At 48.8% G+C, this 24483-nt stretch overlaps 1 protein-coding gene across 1 annotated transcript; it reads right to left on the reverse strand.

Annotated features, from left to right (window-relative positions):
* Positions 1-1885: 1885 nt before the first annotated feature.
* lrrc4ba (leucine rich repeat containing 4Ba) lies at positions 1886-7781 on the reverse strand. Its single transcript, XM_068337075.1, has 2 exons — positions 6924-7781; positions 1886-4729 (listed from the first exon to the last, which is right to left on the reverse strand). Exons 1-2 carry the CDS (start codon positions 7173-7175, stop codon positions 2759-2761), a joined length of 2223 nt encoding a protein of 740 aa, XP_068193176.1. The 5' UTR covers positions 7176-7781; the 3' UTR covers positions 1886-2758.
* Between the last annotated feature and the right edge of the window lie 16702 nt (positions 7782-24483).

The following is a 24483-nucleotide window of genomic DNA, read 5'->3' on the forward strand; positions in this document are numbered from 1 at the left end:
GGCATGATTCACCGACAAAGAGTCAGCGGCGTACGAAAACTAGTCGCAGGTGTCGACGAATCAGACGCGTTGATGAGGAACGGGAGGGGAATTTTCTGAAAAAGACGGATTCACGCGACGGACCGGATTAATTCCATACCGTCTGTTCCCATCTGCTTAGCATTCAAACCCAAATCAAGACGCTGCGATAAGGGCTGTCGCAGCGGCGGCATCAGTTGCCACGGTAACCTGATGGCTGGATGCTGAGGGCTTGAGGGTGGGTGGGGATTTGTAAGAACACGGGAGCGACGTTCAGGTTGATTTGCCGACATCAAAGGGGAAAAAACGGGTCGAGATACGGCGCCGATAAAGAAAACGACGAAGGGGGCAACAGGGGGCGCGTAGCCGTCGATGGTGCGTGCGTAGCCATGGCAACGTGGTGTTGACATAGCGCAATCGCTCTCGGAACGCTGATGCAGATGACATTCAGGGAGGTTCGGGGCCTTTCCTGTCCCCCTGTGCAGAACAAAAAGAAATAAAGGCCCGGCGCCGACAATTTCACATTCGCCGTGTCTCGTCTCAAGCCGAACCGGGGGGGGACGGGGGCACAAACAGTGATACCACAATTCAATCTGATTAAAACAGAAAGGAACCAAAAAATAAAAAATTACCACCAAATTTCACAGACTTTCAAACTGCCATGTTTATGTGCCAGTTTTTTTTAATTTTCGAAGTGACCTCTGCTAACAGAACATCTCTCATAATTATAACCAGTGTAATCAGCTAATTATAATAACAATAACAATATTACAATAAAGATAATACTGGATTTAAAAAACAGAAAAATAATCAAACTAGATAAAAACCCAAAATGAAAAACACTTAGCATAATAATTTTGTTGTTTTTTTTTTAAAAGAGATCTATAAGTTCTATATTTTTTTCATTTCAATGTCCATTTTCTTTAGAAAAAAAAAAAAAAAATCACCCATCACTAAATGCTGTTCTGTATTTTACCCTTCCTCTGCTGAATGAGCTTCGCTTACCTTTAAAAACGCCCGTCGTCCGTTTAGCTCCCTGCTGCCATGAAATCCACTCACACACGATAACACTGAGATACACTTGTGAAATAATCCCCCCTGCAGAGTCTTCCTCAAGGTTCATGTCCTGCGTGCGATGAAACAAGTTGGGGGGGGGGGGGTGTTGGGGGGGGTGCGGTAGGTCCAGACTCCCCAGGTCATCAGCCAAACTGTCCAATGAGGAAGCCGTTTTGAACTCCGGGCTATTTCCTGCTGAGTCCGTCCCGCCGCCGTTCACCAGTCCAACAGGATAAGCCATTAAAACAACGTCATATACAAATGAAAAAGATGTACTTCTCAACTATTTGTAGGCACAGGTAGTAAAAATAATAATTCGAATGATAATAATGATAACAATCACATCTGTCGTATTTGCATTCCGCACCAAAACCCAATTTATTTTCCCAGCATGCTAAACTAGCTGCGTTCGCCACCCCCCCCTTTTTTTTTTTACGCTCCGTAAAACGCCATTTAACCATTCGTTCACGCGACTAGCCGTTATCATTACTACCATTCCAATCATTATTATTGATACTGCAGCTATGCTGGATACCAAACGATGACCAGGTTTTCCTTCGCCGGCCAACCCTGTTGATGTGAATGCGACAGGAGACGGGGAAACACTTTGTGTGGCTACAAAAAAAGTCAAGACCAAAATAAATTCACTCAAACAATTCTCCGGGGTTTTTTTGTTGTTGTTTCAGTTCTATTCAGGGACAGTCGAAGTGGCCATCATGTTCCGGGTTGGAAAAGTCGTAAGGGAGGGCCACTACAACAGCTGTGTGTATTTTTTTCATATATATATTCTTCAGACGTCGTAGTTTTTAGTCAGAAGCTCGATAAAGATTCTTTATAATTTATTTCTTTGAATGAAAATATATTTACGGTATATATAATATGTACTTCCGATCCTCTTTTTTTATATATCGCTCATTGTCTTCGATATCGTGATGTTTATCCACTCAGTTTTGCTCCTCCTCCTCCTCCTCTGAAGAAGAAGATGGCAGCCAGTAAAGGTGTAAAAGTGAGAAAGTGAAAACTCTGAAAAAAACATTTATTGTCGCTCTCTCTCCCTGCAGAACGGTTCTGATCCGTGTCGCCCTGGACGTAATCGGCGCTCCGCTCTAATTTAATTTCTCTGTTTTGTGTAAGTGCTTCCTGGAAACCTGGGACCACACCGCCCACCCAAACCTTTGTTTGTTATCTAGTGTCTCTGCCAAACACTAATCTGATGGCCAATATTATGTCTCCCTCTAAATATATACACCGAATGTGTCTGGAAATATACGAAGCAATCTGTAGAAAACCTGGTGGCTGGTTGCGCCCGGAATCATCCGTAGTTTCCCCACTGTGATTGTGGACGCAAATGACAAGAGGAGGCTTGATCTTTGACTTTGGCAAAGACTACAACAGATTGCATGTGATGCTGACTGATTCTCGCTCATGTCTGATTTCATTTAAAAATGTGAGCAAACGCCATCGTTGGGCAAGAGACGATCAGGTATTGTACTCCTTTCAGTCTTCCTACCTGCTTCTCCCTGTCGACAGACTGACAACACAAAGCAGCGACTATGTGAAATATAATCTTTTCTGGAATGTGTCCATGAGGACAGTAGGCTACAATAAGTCTCGTACAGTCTGTCTCGCCGTCTCTATCCAGCACCTCGTCTTTCTTACCTCCTATTTTCACTCTCGCTTTTACTCAAATTTGAGTCTCCTGCACGTTTTCCTTGGAGCTGCTCTTAAAAAGCAAGGGCTCGTTCTGGCTTTTGCCCATCAGGCTTTTCAGAGAACTGTGGAGACCCAACTGGGGAAGGGGCAGAGGCACCGGAGAGGGCAGGGTGCCTACCGTGGGTGTTCCCCCACTGGCGGAGGTTGGAACCTGGGAACAGGATATTGATGTGTTCTGCGATAGAGAACAGGGCGAGGGGTTGTTGTTGTTGTTGAGGCCCACACCGGGACCTGAACCCATGCCCAGGGTCATCATGTTGTTGTTGAAGTGGTGGGTTTTGTAGTAGTGGTTGAGGTGCTCCGTCCGGGCCAGGTTGGGTAGGTTGACGATCTCCGGGTGGTGCAGCCGAAGGCTCTGTCCACCTCCTATTCCACTGCTTCCGCCCTGCGTCATGGTGGAGCCTCCTGATATTCCGCTGCCCCGCCCACTGGCTCCGGCTCCCAGCTCGTCCTCCACATTGATGATCTCGATGGCGCGGGCAGGACCGTGATGCTTGTGCAGCTGGTGCTGCTTTCTCAACTTGTAGAACACCACCAACATCACCGCTGCCATGAAGGTAATGGCTACGAAGCAGCCGATGATGATCTTAGTGGTCTTCATCACGTCGTCTAGGCCCGAGAAGCCCGGTTCAGTGATGGGCACAGTGAAGGTGGGTCGGGTAGCCCGCGGAGAGGACGAGGACCAACCGGCTGACAGGGAGGAGGCAGTGGTTGGAAAACCTTCCGGTCGCAAGTGGCCCGATGGAGTTGGACCGGGGTGAACGCGGATGAAGGTCTGATTGATGGCTACTAACGCAGACTCTTCCTCTCCCTGGGTCTCCACCGTTTCCACAGTGACTGTGGTGAAGTAGGTGTAGTTGACGCTGGCATCGGCAGCAGTGACATTGAGGACAGCCGTTGCCGTGGTGTTGCCAGCAGCGTTGGTGACCATGCAGGTGTACTGGCCCGTGTCTCGCAGGGTGACATTTGTGAAGTTGAGTGTGCCGTCATGCAGGACGGATATCCTCACTTTGTAAGAACCATGGGTCATTAAAGTGCCATTAGGGGTGATCCAGTTGACAGATGTTGTGGAGGTGCTTGTGCGACACTTGAGCTCAGCAGCCATACCCTCGGTCACATTGAGGTCTGTAGGTGGCTCCACGATTACAGGCGCATAGCAAGTGAAGTGACTCTGGTCCAGCTCCCCAATGTACTTTCCCTTTAAGAATGGGGGGGCATGGCAGCGGGCACAGCAGGTGGTGTTGCTTGGCACCGTCTCCTTCAACCACCAGCTGAGCCAAAGCACATCACAGTTGCAGACCCAGGGGTTGTGGTTAAGGTGCACTCTTTCCAGCTGGTGGAGGGGCGTGAAGAGGTCGTGGGGCAATGAGTGCAGGGAGTTATGGGACAGGTTGAGTTCTTCCAGGTTTTTCAGGTCATCGAAGGCGTTGCGTTCAATGACGGACACCTGTGAATGCATCAGCCACAGCTTTCGGAGCGACACTAGGCCCTGGAAGGAACCGGGTCGAATGATCTCCAGTCGGTTTCCTGACAGCTCCAGCTCCTCCAGACGCAAGAGGGCTGTCAGTTTAGGAATGTCCTTAAGCCCACACATGCCTAGATTCAGGTACCGTAGATTAATGAGTCCGACAAAGGCTGCGTCAGAGATGAAATCCAATTTCTTGAGCTCCCCCAGGTCCAGGCGACGTAGCGAGGGCACGCGGTGGAAGGCATAGCCTGGCAGAGTCTCAATGGGGTTGTTGCGCAGCCAAAGCTCTCGCAGCTTGCTGAGGTACTCAAAGGCATGTGATGGCACCAGTGTGAGGCGGTTGTCAAACAGCTCCAGTGTGTTGAGGTTGGGGAGGCCATTGAAAGCTCCGACTTCAATTTGCCGGATCTGATTCTTGGAGAGCTGGAGGATCTCGAGGTGCCTCAAGTGCTTGAACGTGTCTGACTTGATGACCTGGAGGAACAGATAACGGCAGTTATCGTACAACGCGTAGAGTTGATTAACGCGAGTCGCAAACTGATGATTTATGCCTTCATTTGGCAGCAAAAACAAAAAGTTTTATGCAAAGTGCGAAAAAAACCAACCCATTTGTGACAAACTTGGGTTGACCCAAATTTCACTATATGGAATCAGGAAGGGGACGTTTGCCCTTGCTTGGGTTTTAATCAATCTTAACTTGTCTTCAAATGTAGTTGCTTATAATTACCACACACACTTTTTTCTATAAGTCATGACACCTTTAACTGACGGTGTACAAAATTCTCGTATTTCTGCATATTTACTCTGCTTTGTCGTGACCGATCTTCATCACTGTCTGCTGGATTTTACGATGCTTGATATTTATTCCGCCAAGGTCAGCGATGGCTGACAAGAAGTAAAGTGAACCCACTTAAAGAGTTTAAGTTTTTTTGTCAGAAGCTTCACACGAAGCTTCCTATAAACCTAGTTGGTATTTTTGTGTTATTGTGTCAATAATCGGATAAAGACGTCGAGGTAATGATGAATTTTTCCCTTCAGAAATGGTGAAAGCCGACCCTTCAACCCTTCATTTATCTGCCAGGGCCTCCATGTTGGCTTCCCATATCATCCATAGAGTTATATCAACTGCGAAAAGAGACTGTACATCTCTCGGATCTATGCTAATGCTACTGTCCCATGCTAACCCTGACCTTATTGCGGCGCGTGCTGCAGATGATACAGAGCGTTTCACGCTGCTTCAGCGACACTCCGAAGACTTCCTAGCGTTACGTCATAATCTCTAGACAGTTGGCCGATTGTCAGAACTGGACCGTCTCGAGAAAGTGTGACTTCGGATGAAACTTCTAGCCTGGATTCGAGCTTTTTGACGAATATTCTGAGTGACACCTTTTTTTAAAAAAATCTCTGCCTGAAAATGAACAATTACAGGAGCTGTTTTCAACAGCCATGAGTCTAGGTCCTGGGGGTTCGGGGTGGGAGGGTGGCCGTTCCAATTGGAGACTCTTTGTCGAGAAGTCGTACAGTTAGCCATCGCAAACAAAAGCCCCTTAAATCGCTGATTGTTTGAGTTGCATGTGGCCAAAACCACCCCCTGTGAAACACACTGGAGGCAGGCCATCGCCTCTTCTGTATTTAGAGCAGGAGTGGAGGGGGAGGCAAACAGGGGGGAGACAGGAGGGGAGCGGGTGGGGTGGGGATGCTAAGAGGAGGTGGGAGCTGTCAAGGCTTTACTCTCAGGGTACTCAGTGGAGGGAAAAATAAGCCAGAGAATCTAGGATGCCTTCAGGTGTTAAAACATTTTTAGATTTGTAATCATTTCAAGCGCGGCTGCAGGATACAGCAAACCGAATCAGAAATTTGCCGACTGAAAAACTGAATTAATATTGTTTTTGTTTTAAAAAAAAAAAAAAAATTCTTCCGCGTGACCCACATCTCGCAAAAAAAAATATAAAAAAAAATAAAAAATCCTCAATCGTTTGGCACCGCGTCCCATTTCTGCTCAGTCTCACGCCACATAATGGGATGTTTCCTCGGAGGAATAAGGAGCTATCGCTGCACCGTCCCGCCGAGCAGTTTGACAATTTTAGCAATGCTTAGGATAGTTTTTTGCTTTTTCATTAGAGAAGATAAAATATAATGGGAATGGATTTAAAATCACAAAAGACCAAAAGCACTGTCAGCAACATCAGGAGGGATCCAATTACATCCGATGCTGCTTTGCAAAGAGCAAAATCTAGCCGAGTCTGTTCATAAATGTAGAGATTCATGTGCTTTGTATCGACGGTCTGTGGTTAAATGATCCTCCCTCGCAGCTGTAAAGCCACAAAACGTCGTCTAGGGACGCCAGATAAATTGGTAATGCTTACAAAAGACAACACGGTGTCATGGAAATATGCCTCCATTTCATTTCGTAAAAAAAAATTCCCCGCAGGTCAGCGGAGGCAAAAGTTTTTTTTTGTTTTTTTTTTGTGCCATTATTGCTGCTAACGTTTTTATCTTTGTCAGAAGTTTCAGGGAGAAAAACATTCGCAAATAAGTTAATCCCTCCATCTGCGGCTTAAATGCACGTTAAAGTCGAGAGAAACGGACAGAAAACGTTTCCAAACGCTAGCATCCTCAACTGGATGAAGTAGCTGATTGGGTGCTACCTGCAGGGGGCGGGGCTCACCTGTATAGAGTTCTCCTGCAGGTTGAGGTATCGCGTGTTGACTGATATGCTCTCGGGCACCTCCTCCAGGTTCTGCCTGGTGCAGATGACTCGGCTGGCCTGATTGGAGCAGGTGCACAGGGAGGGGCAGGCGGAGGCGGCCCCCACCGACTCCGGCCCGGGGAAGAGGAGGAGGAGCCGCAGTAGCAGCTGGGCCAATAGAAAGAGGAGGGGGGAGGGGCCGGGGAGGCAGGTCAGCGTGGCGATGCGCATGGCAACTGGGACATGACCCTGTTGGTTAATCCGGGGGTACAGGTGAGTTGATGCCACACCCGTGGATCGTCTTCCCCCTTTTTTTTCTGTCCTCCAGGGGCAATTTGTTCTGCCTAATTCCACATCCTCCGAGATGCTTCTCGTCCTCCGTCGATCTCCGTTTCTTCCTCTTGTTCTTTTTTTTTTTTGAAGATATAAATATGCAGATAAACAGATGTTACTCCCTTTCCCCTCCCCCCCCCGCCGCCGCCGTCTGGGGGATTTGAGCGAAGCGAGAGGAACCCAGGAGTTACTGTTGAAGAACAAAAAGAAAAAAAAAAAGAGAGAGAAGAGATATTAAAGACAGAACAGCGCTTTGTCTTTCCACCAACAGAGTAAGTAGAACAAATAACAGGTAGACGTCTACAGCGAGGCTTATCATGGGAGGGACCGTCAAAAAAAAAAAAAAAAAAAAAAATCTTTGAGAAGCTTTAGAATTTCTGTGTCACTGCTCATATCAAATCCCACATAATCCCTGAGCAGACATTTTGTCAGAAATCAAATCCTTCCGCCGAGGGCAGGTGGAAGCCGATTTCTGTAATTAACAGTTCAAGGAGGTGGCGAGGAGACGCCATCAGAAGTAGGACAACAAGGTATTTCTGTCTTACTGACTTATTTATCCCGTAAACACGAAATTAAAAAATGAATCAGATGCTCATTTTTTTTGTGTGTGTGTGTTTGGGGGGGGGAAACGTCCAGCGATGATGTTACTTTTAATTATAACGCTTTTTTAAAAATTTTTTATAAACACCTGGTTTACAGCTGACAGAGCTGCACTTACATCCACCATCAAAAGATTTTTTTTTTTTTTTAAACCAATCTATTAATCATATCATCAACTGGAGCTGCTCTCAGCAGAGCTCCTGCCAAGGCTGAACAATCCTTCACGTCTCGTCTTCCTCCACCCAATCAGTCCGGCGCATTTTTAGTTTAATGAGGGGAAAATCTTTTTTTTTTCTTCTAAATAATTATAATATTAAAGGAAGTGCAATGAAATCGCCAACGTGCAAAAAATTCTATGAATTTCTGTGGAGACACAGGTGATATTCTTTGGCTGAGGTAATGATTTGACCCCACACCTGTGTAACAATCATACAGGTAGACAGGTGAAATGTATTAGCTGCTACTTTAGCATCATTTAAAATGGTTCCATTCTTCTGATCTTTCAATTTTTATTTCAGGTTTTCGAAGATCGATGCAACCGATCAGCTGATCGTCATTTACCATCAAAGTGCAAAAGGTGAGGAGGGACTTTATCGCAGCCAATCACAGCCTCCGATGAAATCAGACAGACTTTGGTTTCCAAATGATGAATCAGCAGAACCAAAATACTTTTTCTGGCTCCCGGCAGCCGGGAGGAGGGCGGGGGGGTCAGACTGAGCAATGTGGCCGCGAACGCTACAGGCGTGACTAACCGGACTAGCTGCACCGGCGGCGTCGATAAGCAACATTCATACAGTCCGTCAAGAAAAATCACATCAGCTGGTCTCAGCGTTCAAAGCCATCTGTTCACCAGGAAACCGTGAATCACAAAACATCCAGACAGAGCCGACCAATGACATCACAGGGAAAACCTCCCTGGAGACGTAGCCGTGGAAATACGTTTCACCCAACTTATAGAAACGCGGTTGTGAAGTAAAACTAGCTGTGTGTGCTAGAGGATAAGTCAAAGTTAGCTTTACTGTCAAGTGTACCATTTATGCACGACATACAGCACAGATGAAATTACAGTCCTCTCTGACCCACGGTAAACAGGTAGTACAACAGGCAGTACAACAGGCAGTACAACAGGCAGTACAACAGGCAGTACAACAGGCAGTACAACAGAGGCAGTACAACAGGCAATACAACAGGTAGTACAACAGGCAGTACAACACAGGCAGTACAACAGGCAGTACAACACAGGCAGTACAACAGGCAGTACAACAGGCAGTACAACAGGCAGGACAACAGACAGTACAGCACAAAGTACGAGACGAAACACAAAGGGATAAACACAGAGGGTGGACGTCGCAATGTTAGCGGTTGAGACTGAACTTCATGTTCAGGAAAAAGAAATTTTTTTTTTCTAAATATATAAACAGCTAAATAATATAAAAATTTTTTTAGTAATTATTGTGTTAATTACATCAAGTCACAAGATGACTGTGGGTGTTCCCCAAGGATCCGTACCGGGCCCGGTCCCTTTTGTAATGTTAACGCTCCCGTTCAACCACGTAATACGTCATATTATACTGTAAATTTCTATTTCACGCAATACATTATAATACAGTGTAAGTTTCTTTTTAATGTCGCTGCCTGTGGCTAAATGCTCACGAGTCAGAGGTAATGATCGAAAAGATTGTACACAAATATCAAACCGTTACGTATCCCCGATATCCACAATCACAATACACAAAAAGAAATCTGGAATTCATTTGGAATCATCTGTCTGACTACAATTTTGAAGTTCTTTGTTTTATTGTATTTTTAAATGAAGGAATATTACAGTATATAACCTTTATTATTATTGTTATTATTATTAACAGTACTGACATATAATTGGCCAATGATGCTCCAGATACAGAACTAATTAGACTTTGTTGATCCTTTCTTTTTCTTCATTTAATTACAAACTAAATCAAATTCATTTGCTCCAACTTTGACAAGTAATTTCTAAATTTCTTTTCCTGAAATTATTTAAAAGATTTTTGAAATAGTCGGAGATTCATTTAAAAACCGAAGGAAAGAAAGAGGTGGGCAGTCACAGATTGAAGTTTGTTGACCAAAAACAATCGTCGATCAACCGCAATTAATTTAAAAATAACAACAAGACAGTCACAGCTAACAGGCCAACAGTAAGCAACAGGTGGTGCTAACCCTCGTTAGCATCGATCGCGCCGCGGCTCCCTCTCGCCTCATTTGCTAACGACGACAACAATGCCGTATCGATCTGTGACCAAACTACGGATTAATTCAACTCTTAACAATGAGAAGCTGCAGAGACGGATGTAGGGGGTGGGGGGTGGGGGGTGGGGCTTTTCTGCAGCGGCGGTGGGGCGAAAATGCTAATTCCATTCCTGAGCATCGCATGCTCCGAGTGGGGGCCTAGAATGGTGCAGTCCACATTAGCGCTAATAGATGGCCGGTGGAGAGCCTCTCTTCCGTCCTGCAGGTTCTTCAGACCTGAATAACCTCAATAAGGACATCCAGCGATCTGGATACGGTTATTAATGATGATGGTTGTAATGATGGGACTCTGACACACAAACTCATTTGACACGCCGCCGCATCTTCCCCTGGCACAGTAAGAAAGGAGACGGTAGAAGAAGAAGAAGAAGAAGACGAAGGAGAAGGGGGAGAAGGATTATTAATCTGATAGATGAGTGTATAGCTTCAGGCAGAGGAGGGAATTATCAACACTACAGTAATGGATGAATACTGAACAGCTGCAGAGCGACGAGGAGAAGAAGGGAAGAGATGGAGATGGAGACAGATGGAGGGAGAAGCAATGATGAGGGATAAAGATCCAGAGAGAGGTAGAAATAGGAGATCAGTAGGAAAAGAAAGGGGGGGGGGAGAAAGAAAGAAGAGACACCATTAATATTAATAGTCTCTCGCCCGGTGAGAGAGGAGAAGAAGAAGAAGAAGAAGAGGAGAGAGGAAGAGGAGGAGAGAGGAAAAGGAGGAGGAGAGAGGAAGGAGGGGAGTCTTGATGGAGAGATGAATATAAAGCAGATAGAGATGGAGAGGGTGGGTGGGGGGGCGACACGGAGATGCATATAAAACAGATAGAAGAAGAGACAATACAGGGGGATGACTATGACACAGGTGGGGGGGGGGCGGAGGATGGGCGGGGCCTCATCCGATCAATAAAGTGCAGGCAGGAGTTCAATGACATTAAAACACACGCAAGGACACTATGATAAGGCTGCGGCGTGTCTGCTGCTGTGGCCCCGCCCCCTCCCCTCCCTGTGGCTCCACCCCCCCTCCCTCCCCAAGGTATTTTTGGAACCATTTTTTCTGTATTTTAAATTCCTTTTCTTGTCTGGTTGTTTTTCTTCAGGTGGAGCTGATGGAGGTGGGAGCTAGCGCAGACATGGGTGGGGGGAGCCGTGGCGAGGGCGGGTGGGGGTGGGGGGGGGGGTGAGACTAGTTGGAGGTGACAGCTGGTTAGAGGGAGGTTGATTGTTTCTGCTGTCATTATCCACATGGTCTCCTCTTCCTCCATCTTCCTCCTCCTCCTCTCTGAGAACAAACTCACCCCCCCATACCTCCCCCACCTCCCGGGCGGGGGTAAATGCCGCACCGTCCGACAGATTAACCCACCACTCCGATGCATATTAACCCCTCACCCCCTTCGCCTTCCGCCGCCGCGTCTTCCTTACCCCCCCCCTGTTTTTTTTTTTTTGCTCTTTCTGTGCATTCAAGTCTTCGCCAACAGGGTTACCATGGTTACCTATTCACCACAGTCTCCCACTCTGTCCAGCTGTATGCCACCAATTCTACACCCACTCCCCCCCCCCCAACACACACACACACACACCCTCATTAGCACCCCACACACACTCGTACACCAACGGCACGAACCGGACACACTCGTGACATCGCTGCTCTAGAAACAACCCCTACTTTCTTTTATTAAAGAATTTTATTTATTTATTTATTTCCTACAGACGACGATTCTACGATTCAGAGAAAATTTTCTTTTTCTCCTGGTCGCCGGAAACGACAAATCGTCGGTGCAAAGGTCGGGGTCGTGCTTCCTGTCGTGAGTCACGATTTATCGAGCAAAGGAAAGACGGGAGTAATCCGATGAAAGGACGACGCCGTGGCGACCTCCCGTTGTCATGACAACACTGAGAACTGGATCGATGGTGGTCTCGGGTCCGTGATCTAAGGTGTTGTCCCACGAAGTTGGGTAGAACCGGGTAGATAAACTACACCCCAACGGTCCCAGACAGGAAGTTTAATTCAGGCTCATTTAAGACAACATCTTAAATATTCGGCGTTTTTTTGGAGAAAACACGACAAATCAATACCAATTTGTCAAAGATCCATCCGATGACAGGTTCAAGACGTTCCCTATATTGTTTTACACATTCCATACTTCCCTGTAAGTCGGCCTGACTTATCGGATATCTTTACGGTGGCAGTTCTGAGCTGGAACGACGTGCCCTTTAAATTCTATGTGATAAAGATTAATGTCATCTGCAAAGGTTGGATAGCTTTACCTTCTGCTACGTCGTCACCTGACCGTCAGCGCTGTAACGAGGGAATGGAGGGGCGGCGGAGGAAAAAGAAGGAGCTCTTTCCCCTGTAGAGGTGAGCGTTCACCTGTAACCGTACGCGTAGAATGCTAAGATGTTAGCTTAGCTTAGCTTAACTGGCCAGAAAGGTGGCCAGAAAAGTCTCCCTGTCTCTACGTTTGAATCTGAGGTCATCCATGGTCATCCATGTCCGATTTGATGGATACAAGACGGTTGACATCTTGTATCCCTCTGAAAACAGGATTTTGGCGCTCCGTCGACATGATGAAAATAAAAATTGGCTTCTTCGATCCAAACGGCATCAATACGAGTCATAACAAGTCGCAACGAGTCGTAACAGGCTTCGTAACAGTCGCCAATAAAACGATTCAGAGACCGTCTTTGTAGCGCATGAGATGTCTGTAAACGGGACGGCGCTCCTCGTTTGAACGGCTCCTGGCCGCCAGCGAGCTCGTATAACGGGGTGAGGGGGAGGGCTGGAGGGGGGAGCCCAGATACCACCGCTAACCCCCCCCCACCAACCCTTCTGTCCCCCACTACAGTATGAACGCCAGTGGCGACGAGGGGATATCTGCTCTCAAACGAACGCTGGCTCAGCACCTCCAGGCAAGGGGCGGAGACATCATAAGGGGGGGGCGGAGTCTCGGGGAAAATGTGTCAAAAGGAGTCCTCACATTTTGGGTAATCAGATATAAAAATATTGACAAATTTTAAACAAATGTAAGAATTTTTACAAGATGACTAAACAATTTATGTTTAGAAATGAAAATACTTGAATTAGCTCGGGGGGAAAAAAGGTAGCTTTCGGATGCCACAAAAGTGCGTTTCGCAGAGTAGGGAAAGAATTTAGTTTTAAATTTAAAGTTAAAAAAAATCTAATTTTTCTGGCTAAAATACCGATGAATAAAAACAATAAATCAACAAGCTGTGTCACAGATAATAAACATCCTGTTTCAGTCGCGAGGCTTTGATGTTGCAGCATCCAGACAATGGTCACATGACGGATCCGTTCAATCACGGTTTTCCAGACGTGGTTCAGATTTCCAGCGAGGCCGTCGCCTCCGGTGGACTGGATCTGAACACACGAAGCGCCAAACCAAATCAGTCTCATTCCAACGCTTCTTATTAGAGGTGACGACGACGGCCCACAATACAATCAAGCCACGGGCCACAGCGAGACTGAGACTCGCACAGACGTTAATTTCTCCGGGCCGAGGCGGCGTCGCTCTATCGCAAGTGTGATCTACGTCCTGCTCAGAGGACAGAATGTGGGATGCAAGCCAACACAATGCCGCCTTTGACACGACGACCTCACACTCTCACACTGGTTTGTGCTTTCTCTTTCTGTAGCTCCTTTTTTATTTTCAAGTTCTGACGAAGGACTCAGTTTGACGGACTGCCAGCAAACGCACCGGCACCCATAGGAACAACTCTCAAAGAGTGAAGGAAACTCGTATCTACAGATGCCTGTAAACACAACACGGCGGTGGGTTCCAAGTTTCTACTCAAGAACCTCTACTCCGGTACATTCTAGTACCTCTACTCCAGTACATTCTAGTACCTCTACTCCAGTACATTCTAGTACCTCTACTCCGGTACATTCTAGTACCTCTAGTCCAGTATATTCTGGTGCCTCTACTCTGGTACATTCTGGTACCGTTACTCCAGTACATTCTACTGCCTGTAGTCCAGTATATTCTGGTACTTCTACTCCGTAGTCCCTCTACACCGGTACATGCTGGTACCTCTACTCCAGTAAATTCTGGTACACCTACTCCAGTACATTCTAGTACCTAGTAGAGGTACTCTACTAGGTACTGACCCCGTCATCAGAAGGGGTACTCTAGTACATTCTAGTACCTCTATTCCAGTAGAGGTACCTCTACTCCAGTACATTCTGGTACTTCTATTCTAGTAAATTCTGGTACCTCTACTCCAGTACATTCTGGTACTTCTACTCCAGTACATTCTGGTACCTCTACTCCAGTACATTCTGGTACTTCTACTCCAGTACGTTCTGGTACCTCTACTCCAGTACATTCTGGTACTTCTACTCCAGTACATTCTGGTACCTCTACTCCAGTACATTCTGGTACTTCTACTCCAGTACATTCTGGTACCTCTACTCCAGTACATTCTGGTACTTCTACTCTAGTACATTCTGGTACCTCTACTCCAGTACATTCTGGTACTTCTACTCTGGTACTTCTACTCCAGTACATTCTGGTACTTCTACTCCAGTACATCCTGGTACCTCTACTCCAGTACATCCTGGTACCTCTACTCCAGTACATCCTGGTACTTCTACTCTAGTACATCCTGGTACCTCTACTCCAGTACATCCTGGTACCTCTACTCCAGTACATCCTGGTACCTCTACTCCAGTACATCCTGGTACTTCTACTCTAGTACATCCTGGTACTTCTACTCTAGTACATTCCCCTCCTCTGCCACTGTTTCGACTCACTATTGTCAATCAGAAGGAAAGAATCTCTCACTGAGCTGAAGTCAAAGTTGGCAGCTCCTCCTCGGCGTCTGCTGGTTAACATAAAACAACCTCTGAATTCTCTCTTGGCAGCCGTCCTCTTTCAGCCTACAATATTTTGTTTGTCCCAACCACGGAGGAAAAGCAGCTCATGCAGAATAAAACGGAACACGCAGAGGCCCGACTAAATATAACGACGCCACCTCGGCTAAGGAGACATTCCAAAATTAAAGCGCATTTCTTTTGTTTCAGGTCCCCTCTGCAGCGATGCCACACCGCCGTCCCGTCACGGAGCTGGCACAGGAGTGACTCCATCATCGGCCCATTAGAATTCCATGCAGACCTGAACCGGCGCTCCGAGCCCCATCAGCTCCCGGGTCCTCCTTTTTCCTCCCGGTCGTGGTCCTGGTAGTCCAAGTCTCCACAGGTCCTTATAAACATTTCAAGCATGTGACTAACCGGCGGGCAAACTTGACTTTGGGATGACAAGCTGGGAGGCTGTTAAAATATGAAAAGTGGGTGTGGGGGGGTTACGGGTTGGGGGTGGGGGGTTCGGATACGGAAGCCCGGATTTAATGGAAAACAAGCCTTTTTTTTTCCTTCTGCGGGAGCAGCCGAGTCACGCTGAGGGTTTCTCTTTTTAATGATCGTCGGGGGGTTGGGAACGCAGGGAAGGTGCTTGTGAGTGGTTTTTAAATTGGGAGTGTTTGGGGGAGGGAGGGGGGGGGAGGAAGCACCGCACTCCCCCACACTTCCTTCCTCTTTTCTCCTCCTCCGCTGTGTCTGCCCTTCCACCCCCCCGGCGCTGAAAGAAAGCCGGACAAACACCGGCCTCGATGCTGAATGAAGTCCTGACGTCACCGGCCCACACACACACACACACACACACACACACACACACACACACACACACACACACACACACACACACACACACACACACACACACACACACACACACACACACACACACACACACACACACACACTGTGTGACTAATGCTGTACTAATGTCCTTTGTGTTGATTCAGTTACACTTGATTCATGTCTGGCTCCTGGGGGGGGGGCGGGGCCCCGCCAGGTGATGGTACCAGTCAAAAACGTTTGATGTGGCGCAGGTGAATCGATGATGCCAGTCAATGACCCCCCACCCCCACACACACACACACACCTCCTCCCCCAGCAGGGATTAAAAGACAGGAGTGTATAACACCAGCACAACACCAGAGCACAACTATTGCCCCCTACCCCTGACCCCCCCCTCCCCCCCACAGGTGCAGCTTCATGTCGGAACGATCTGATTGGCTCATTGGTTTGGGTGCTGCTACTGGCTCAGATCACATGTCACCTAAAAGCTGTTTCACTTTCAGTTTTGTGTAAAAATGTTGATCGAAATTTTAAAGGAAAAGTTTGTTTCTGTTACACAAAAAAACAAAAAAAAATTCAAGCGGAAAAATCTAATCCTGCTATTCCGGTTCATCCTGAGGCGGCGGCGGCGATTTGGGGAACAATTAATCGGTGTTGGAGGTCGTTGAGCGTGTTGGAGGTCCATTCCCGCTCGCCGTAGCTAGCAGCTAATCAAAACGCCCCTCAGCCGTTTAGGAGAAGCAAAGCGCGCCGGAACGCTTTCCAGGCCGAGCGTTTGAGGCTCCCAGCTGTTTTGGTAGGGCCAGACTCGCTTCAGCGTTCCTGCCCCCCCCCCCCCAATCCCCTCCTCCTGCAGGAGTCAAACTGCAGCGTCACCTCTGGCGGCGGGCGATGTGGGCTCGGTGACATTTCCGTGATGAGGTCAGTTTGAGCGCGGTTCCCGGAGCGCCGACGGAGACGAGTTCACGCTGCGGGAATTTGGGTTGGAAGTTTTTTAAAGAGGTGTCGACAGGAAACAAACAAAAAACAAACAAACAAAGGAAACAAACGGAAAAATGAGTCCGTGAACCATGAACCACGTGTGTGATGTCATCACTGTAGCATTGGAGCTAAAAGCTAAGCGCTCTGTTGGAGCTAACATTGTGTTTCGGAGTTTAAAGATGGCGGATTGATGTGTTTGCATGTTTGTCAAGAGAATAATCCTGAAATGTTACCATATAGCATTAGCATAAATCCTACACTATGTGTCAAGGATGTTATTTCCTATGAATCCTACTATGGTGACACCAGTGGTCGGAGCATGGCATCACCATAGTAGAAGAGGTGATTTATATTATTATTATTACTGTTATTATTATTATCATTATCATTATCATTATTACTATTATTATTATTATTATTGTTATTGTTATTATTATTATAACAGAAGAATCTTCTTCTCGGGGCGCTGGTTTACTTTTAATCGTTTAAATCTAACCTGTAAACTTTTAAATTCCAGACGGAATTTAAACGTTACATTTTGTGACTTCATTAAAAGTTTTAATTGAACACAATTAAAACTTTAATGAAGAAAAGGAAACTGAAACTTATCTTTGTAATGTCCTTTACTGTAATCCAATTATCACGCGTGAGTTTATTATGTATGTGAGGAACACAAACAACACGAGTTTTGAGGTCGACAGGAAACATTTCTTATTTTACGTGTATTTAATATTTGCTCCCCTCTGAGTCGCTTTATTCTCTACAAGCTTCATTTGCTTATGATGCATTTTTGCATCAGCGCTGCGGGGGTGGGGTGTGGGGTGGGGGGGGTTGTTTGCAACCATCCTTTTATGGAAATCGCTTCACCGACATTTAGTAAACCTGCAGGTCCAGACGCCGCCTGAACGCCTCTGCAGACGCCGATAGCTAACGGCGATAGGCGGCGAGGCTACGGGTCAAGGTCGAGGGTGAAGGTCATCGGCGTACGAAGTGGCGAGACGCTTCGCCCGACGCGCCGAACTTTAGAAAGAGTCGTCCAGCAGGAAAGAGTTAAAATCATGAAGAGACGTGTTTGGAGCGGGATGTAAGTGAACGCATCACAGAGGTGATGAGGTCATCACCGTCTCCAGCAGCCAATCACGTGTCTGGATTTTTTACGCTGAAACTATCGACCTTTGGCCTTTAGCTGACACTTCAGCCTTACCGTCACCGTGGAAACAAGCAAACACAACCAGATTTGCTGAACTTCTTCTTCGGTGGTGTTGAATCAATTACCGGCGCGGCGAGCGTGACGCGACGTTAGCCGTCGCGCTAGCAGATCCGTGTGGGCGGGGATCGTTTGGAAAAGAGCGTAAACGCGGAAGCGCAATACCGAATCTTTAGTGAGAGTCACGATCTGTCACCATGGTAACCAAGAAGATGGAGAGAAGGCCCATCGGCTCCCAACAGAACACTAGCGCTAATAGCATTAGCATCTGACCGTAGCTCACTGCTAGCTGCTAGCTCACTGCTACACTTAAATGTAGCGCCGTGTTAGCGACCTAGCCCCTGAACGGCTGCACAACAACCGCTGAGTCATGATTGTGTACGTTAAACATGATTCAAATGACGCGGCGCTGAAGTGGGCGGAGCTACTCGTCTGTCTGTCCGTGCATCTCCTCCACGCCGACACAAACAAACAAACAAACAAACAAACAAACAAACGACACACGTGTGGGTGCGCGCCTGATAAGAAACAGTCTGGGCCTCCATCCATCCACCCCCCCCCCCCACACACACACACACACAAACACCCCCCCCATGAGTGACACGCTGACTAACACACACACCGATAAACACTCACACTGACAAACACGATAAGGCTCTGCCCACTGACGCCGACTGACTGATGGACGTCTCCATGGAGACGGTCACCGAGACTGACACGCCGTCTCTCGCAGCGGCGACGGCGGCGGCGGCTACATCAGAGAGGTGGGGGGGGGGGCACACTGTGTGCAGCGCCGGGATGATTACAGCAGTGCGGACCTGCTCTGATGGGACATGTGACCCCCCCCCCACCGCCGCTGTCCTTCAATCAGCCCCCCCCCCACCCCTCACATCACCCCCATCGCATCACCTGCTCTACGTCCCCTCGTTGCCCCCCCTTTCCCTCCCTCATATCTCACCTTTCTCCTCTCTACAGGTCCTTCCCCCCCACCTCACCCCCCCACTCCATCAACACCACCATCACCCCCCCCCCATCGTTCTCCCACGCTGTGCGAAATGGAAGCTCTCACCGAGACCTGAGGTTGCCATAGAAACCTGCCATAGTAACCACTCACCGTCTCGCATGTCTCAGTCATGTTGGCAGCGATGGCGGCGGCGGGGGGGGGCGGGCGGGGTGATGATGGGAGTGTCCCCTGATCGAACCCGCCCCCACCACGGCAAAACTTCACAATGTTTCTGAAGACAACAATAACAACAACAGCTTTCCCATGATGCTTTGCAGCTTAAACCTGCCTGTAAATAAGGACGTTCTCTTGGCGTGTTTTCCATTTTCCACGCAGGGAAACGTGAGCCTGAAGGCCTCGCCGCGCCGCCGTCCAATCAGAATCCAGCACAGGAGAAAAGTGCAAGAGGGGCAAAGAGTATAAATAAACCGGTTCGACTGAGTCGACACTCCAGACCTTCCCTTCTGGCTCCGCCTCCTCCGAGACGGCGTGAACCGAAGCCAGCGATTGGTCGTTTGGGACGAGGCGCCGTGCGAGGAATCACCTCAGTGGTGTCTACCCCCCCCCCCGACCCCCCCACCACCTTGGGTCATGATGAGAAAATCTTCCTCGGGGGAAATCTGCCCGTTTCTAATTACGCCGATTCGATGGATTATGGTCTTCATTTTTGTGTCGTTAGCGCCGCCGTTCCCCCAACTATTATTCAATAATTAATACCCAGACGGTCGTCAGGGCGACCCAAAGGGCCGACGCCCGGCCCCCCCGACGGCACACTCCATCCAACCAATCACGGCTAATTATATCAGCCCCGCCATCACGGGCCGCTTAGCATCGCTTCTGTGAATGGGTCAGCGCTCTTGCCCCCCCCCCAACCAGACTGCTGTGCTCTGTTGAACACAGGAAGCAGGAAGCAGCTCTATGAGGGGGGGCGCAACTGTTTCGACCAATGGGGCGACTCTCATCAGTCGGTGACGCCCTCGCCCCGCCCTGATTGGGTTTTCGTAATATTTTCCGGGAGTTTGTCCATCCATCATCCATCCATCATCCATCCATCATCCATCCATCATCCATCCATCATCCATCCATCGAACATCCATCCATCATCCATCCATCATCCATCCATCATGTATCCATCCATCCATCAGCCATCCATCATGTATCCATCCATCATCCATCCATCCATCAGCCATCCATCCATCCATCATCCATCATTCATCCATCCATCAGCCATCCATCCATCATCCATCCATCATCAATCCATCAAGTATCCATCCATCATCCATCCATCCATCATCCATCCATCATGCATCCATCATCCATCATTCATCCATCCATCATGCATCCATCCATCATCCATCCATCATTCATCCATCCATCCATCCTCCATCCATTATCCATCCATCCATCATCCATTCACCCATCATCCACCCATCATCCACCATCCATCATCATCCATCATCCATCCATCCATCATCCATCCATCATCCATCCATCATCCATACATCATCCATCAATCATCCATCCATCATCCATCCATCCATCATCCATCCATCATCCATCTATCATCCAACATCCAACATCCATCATCCAACATCCATCTATCCATCCATCATCCATCATTCATCCATCCATCCATCCATCATCCAACATCCATCATCCATCCATCCATCATCGATCCATCATCCGTCCATCATCCATCCATCATCCATCCGTCCATCCATCATCCATCCATCCATCATCCATCATCCATCCATCATCCAACATCCATCATCCATCCATCCATCATCGATCCATCATCCGTCCATCATCCATCCATCATCCATTCGTCCATCCATCATCCATCCATCCATCATCCATCCATCCATCATCCATCCTGATTTTCTTCTGGATATTTTAGTCTGAACTCCAGGACTTCACCTCTAACCCTGATCTGATCTGACAAGCCCCCGCCCTGACCCCCCCCCCCCCCACCACCACACACACTACTGAAGGCAGACCCCCCCCCCATTCCTGAACTCTTCAGATTCCTTCCTCGGATGTAAATCTACAAAAAACTCTTTCACCCCCCACAACTCCCAACTCACCCCCCCCCCTCACCCCCCCTCCATTCCTCCTTATTAGAGCGCACACACAGCTCAAGCCCCCCCCCCCCCAACCCTCTCCAGTCTAATCCTGCCCAGTGCCCCACTTCACCTTCCAACACCCCATTAATAACTTATAAACTCGGGAGATCATCCAGCTGGTACCCCCCACCCCACCCTCACCCCCACATATACTTCCTCACCCCCCCACCCACTTCTCTCCGAACATTTGCGTTTAACCCCCCCTCCCCCCTCCCCAGAACCGAATCGTCGCGCTGCAGATCTTCATTCATCAGTCCTAATCTATCTGCTCCTTGTTCTCAGCCTGGGGGGTTGGAGGATGGGGGGGAGCAGCGGGGCCCCCCCGCGCTGACTCACAGCTTAACCCACCGCGCAGCAGCCGCAAGGTGTTTGCGCATTTCTTCCTTCTAAATCTGGGGTCATCATCTGGGGGGGGGGGGGACGCGCAAATTAACACCATCAACCCGATCGGATTTTATGGATGGGAGGGGGGGCAGGATGAGGATGGGGGGTTAACGGATCAGATATGAAGCCGTGTCAACAGCTCGCGCGCGTCAAGGTTACGTGGATTTATTTACATAAACAAAAACAAACAAATAAAAAAACAACAAACAACAAACAACCCACGAAGAAGAAGCGGAGAAAAGTTTACATTACGATCACACCACACTCACACGCGCGCGCGTGTGTGCGCGCACACACACATACACGCGCACGCGCCTCGTCATACATGTCATTCCGCGCCGCAGGAAGGAAGTGGAGCGCGTCTCAGACGCGGCGGCGCGGCAGGAGTTCGCGGCGCGCGGAGCGGAAAAAAAAAAAACACGCAACACGCATCAGAGAAACAGACCGGATGGAGGACCCGCATCGGGACCGCGTGCCATCCGGTGCGGTGCGGTGCGTGACTGGAGGAGGCTCACCTTCATCTGTCGGATGCTTCTGCGTGGATCGCTTCCTGCTGGAAACGCGTCCCGCGGATCCACCGCGCGTGGATCGGTGTCCCGGTAGTCCGGAAAAAAAAAGCGCGGCTGGAATCAGTGCGTTATTCCACTGCAGAGCCGCCGACGCTGAGCTGCTCTTCATCCCTCCTCCTCCTCCTCTCTCTCTCTCTCTCTCTCTCTCTGTCTCTCTCTCTCTCTCTCTCTCTCTCTCTCTCTCTCTCTCTCTCTCTCCCTCTCTCTCTCTCTCTCTCTCTCTCTCTCTCTCTCTCTCTCTCTCTCTCTCTCTCTCTCTCTCTCTCTCTCTCCCTCTCTCTCTCTCTCTCTCTCTCTCTCTCTCTCTCTCTCTCTCTCTCTCTCTCATCTCTCTCTCTCTCTAATGAGGATCGTCTCTGAGATCTTCAGGTGGATTGACCCACGCGGGTGACTGGAACACGCAACTTTTTAATTTTCTTATTTCCAAATATATCCGCCTTTTTTTTTTGTTGTTGTTGGTTTTGCGCAAAAAAAACAAAAAAAAATCTTCACGATTTTGCCGAAACCGCGCAGTTTACGCACAGGTTTGAATATTAATATTAATCCACCCGCCCCCTCCCGCCTAAAAAAATAAAAAAATAAATCAGAGATGAAATAAGGAAACAAGCGGACACACCGTTATGACACTGACACTCATAACGCGACGCGTTATAACGCGTCTCATCCGCGGTGCGCACTTTGCCGTCTCGTCGCCTCGTGTGCGCGCGTGCGCGTGCGCGAGCCACGCGGTCATAACGTCTCGGTGTGATGCTGCTGGTGTTTACAGCTGGTCACGGTTCCCTTGGCAACGCTCAAGCCCCCCCCCAGCACCCCCCCTCCCCCCTTCCACTGAGCGGAACCGCCTCGGATGGATCGGGCCGACATTGCGGCTCCCGCGTTCAGTGTTCAAGTGGGGGGGGGGCTCCCAGTGGGGTGGGGGGTGGGGGTTAAGGTCAGGTTAAGGTTGGGGTGTCAATCACCGTAGAAGGATATTGACGTGACGGGGGGGGCGGGAGGGGGGGGGGCGGATGGGAGGGCCGTCAGATAGCAGCGTGGATGAGGGAGGAGGGGGGGGGTGAGTCTGTGAGGGGGGGTCGGACGGGTGATTAGCACTGGATTGATAGGTTCTATATCCAGACTCTTCATCCTCTCACCTCCATCACGGACACGTGACCCGCGACACGCGTGCACGCGCCGCGCGCTCGTGGATCAGGTGGGGATGGAGAGTGGGTGCAGCAACAGGGTGGCCAACCTGTTCCTCCCTTATTAAACATGTCTCCCCCCCCCTTCCCCTCTCTCCCCCACTTTATCCACTATGCCCCCCCATCTCACCCCCCCACCCCCCCCCAGTCTGTCCCCTCCTCTGTAATTCCAACAACAACAGCTTTCGCTCAGCGCTTCAGCATCACGCCGCTCCTTCCTCCCCCCTCCCTCCCCTGCTGCCTTCCTGCCTTCACCCCCCCCCGTCCCTGCCCCCCCTCCCTCTCGCTTGCTATTAAATTTCCAGTCACACAACAGTGCAGTGGATATCCCTCCCTCTCTCTAACTCGCACACACCCTCCGTCGCACGTCCCTCCCCTCTCCTGTCCTCCCCCCTCCCTCCCTCCCCCCTCCCTCACATACCTCGGGAGTCCGTGGAGGTGTTGTCATCCTCCTGAATCTCTCGCTTCTCTCCCCCCTTCACTTTGAACCTCTCAATCTCGTTCACCTCCTGACACAAAGCTGCTCTCTCTTCACCCCCGTCACCCCCCTCCCTCCCCCAAACCCCCCTCCTCCCCTCATCCCGCCTCATTATTTAAAAGAGTCCCCTCTCAATTCCTCCCCAACCCACTCTTGTTTGTATCTCTGTGCTGCAGTGTCTGTTGAGGCTCCATAGAGGACCCCCCCACCTCACCCTCTCCTCCCCCACTGTGCAGGTGAGCATCAGGCCAGCCTTTAACGGACTGACTGAGTGGACTCCGTGGAAGACAGGAAGCTCGTCACCTCCTCTTCCTCCCTCCCTCCCCCACCCTCAACAAACACTAGTGGGAAAAAATTTTTTTTAGACCAGCCGACCAACCGACCAACCGACCGACGGATGGAAAAAAATATTTTTTAGAACGATGGACCGACCAGTCGACCAGTCAAAACAACATTTTTTTAGACCAACTGACTAACTGACAGCTGGGAAAAATTTTAAAGACTGGTCAAAAAATTTTTTGTTAGACCAACCGACCGACCGACTAAGTCGACCAGTCAGTCGGTCTAAAATTTTTTTTTCTTGGTCTAAAAAAATGTTATTACTATAAACACAATTGTTTTTTCGGTTTTCAGTTTTTTCGATCTCAAAAATGTTTCTTCGACCGATCAGATGATCTACAAAAATTTTTTCCTTTTGGTCATCCAGTTGGTAAAAAAATCTCTTTGGGAACTGTTGTCTATG

This window comes from Antennarius striatus, chromosome 16 (genome assembly GCF_040054535.1).
Source record: "Antennarius striatus isolate MH-2024 chromosome 16, ASM4005453v1, whole genome shotgun sequence".
Classification (NCBI taxonomy): Eukaryota; Metazoa; Chordata; class Actinopteri; order Lophiiformes; family Antennariidae; genus Antennarius; species Antennarius striatus.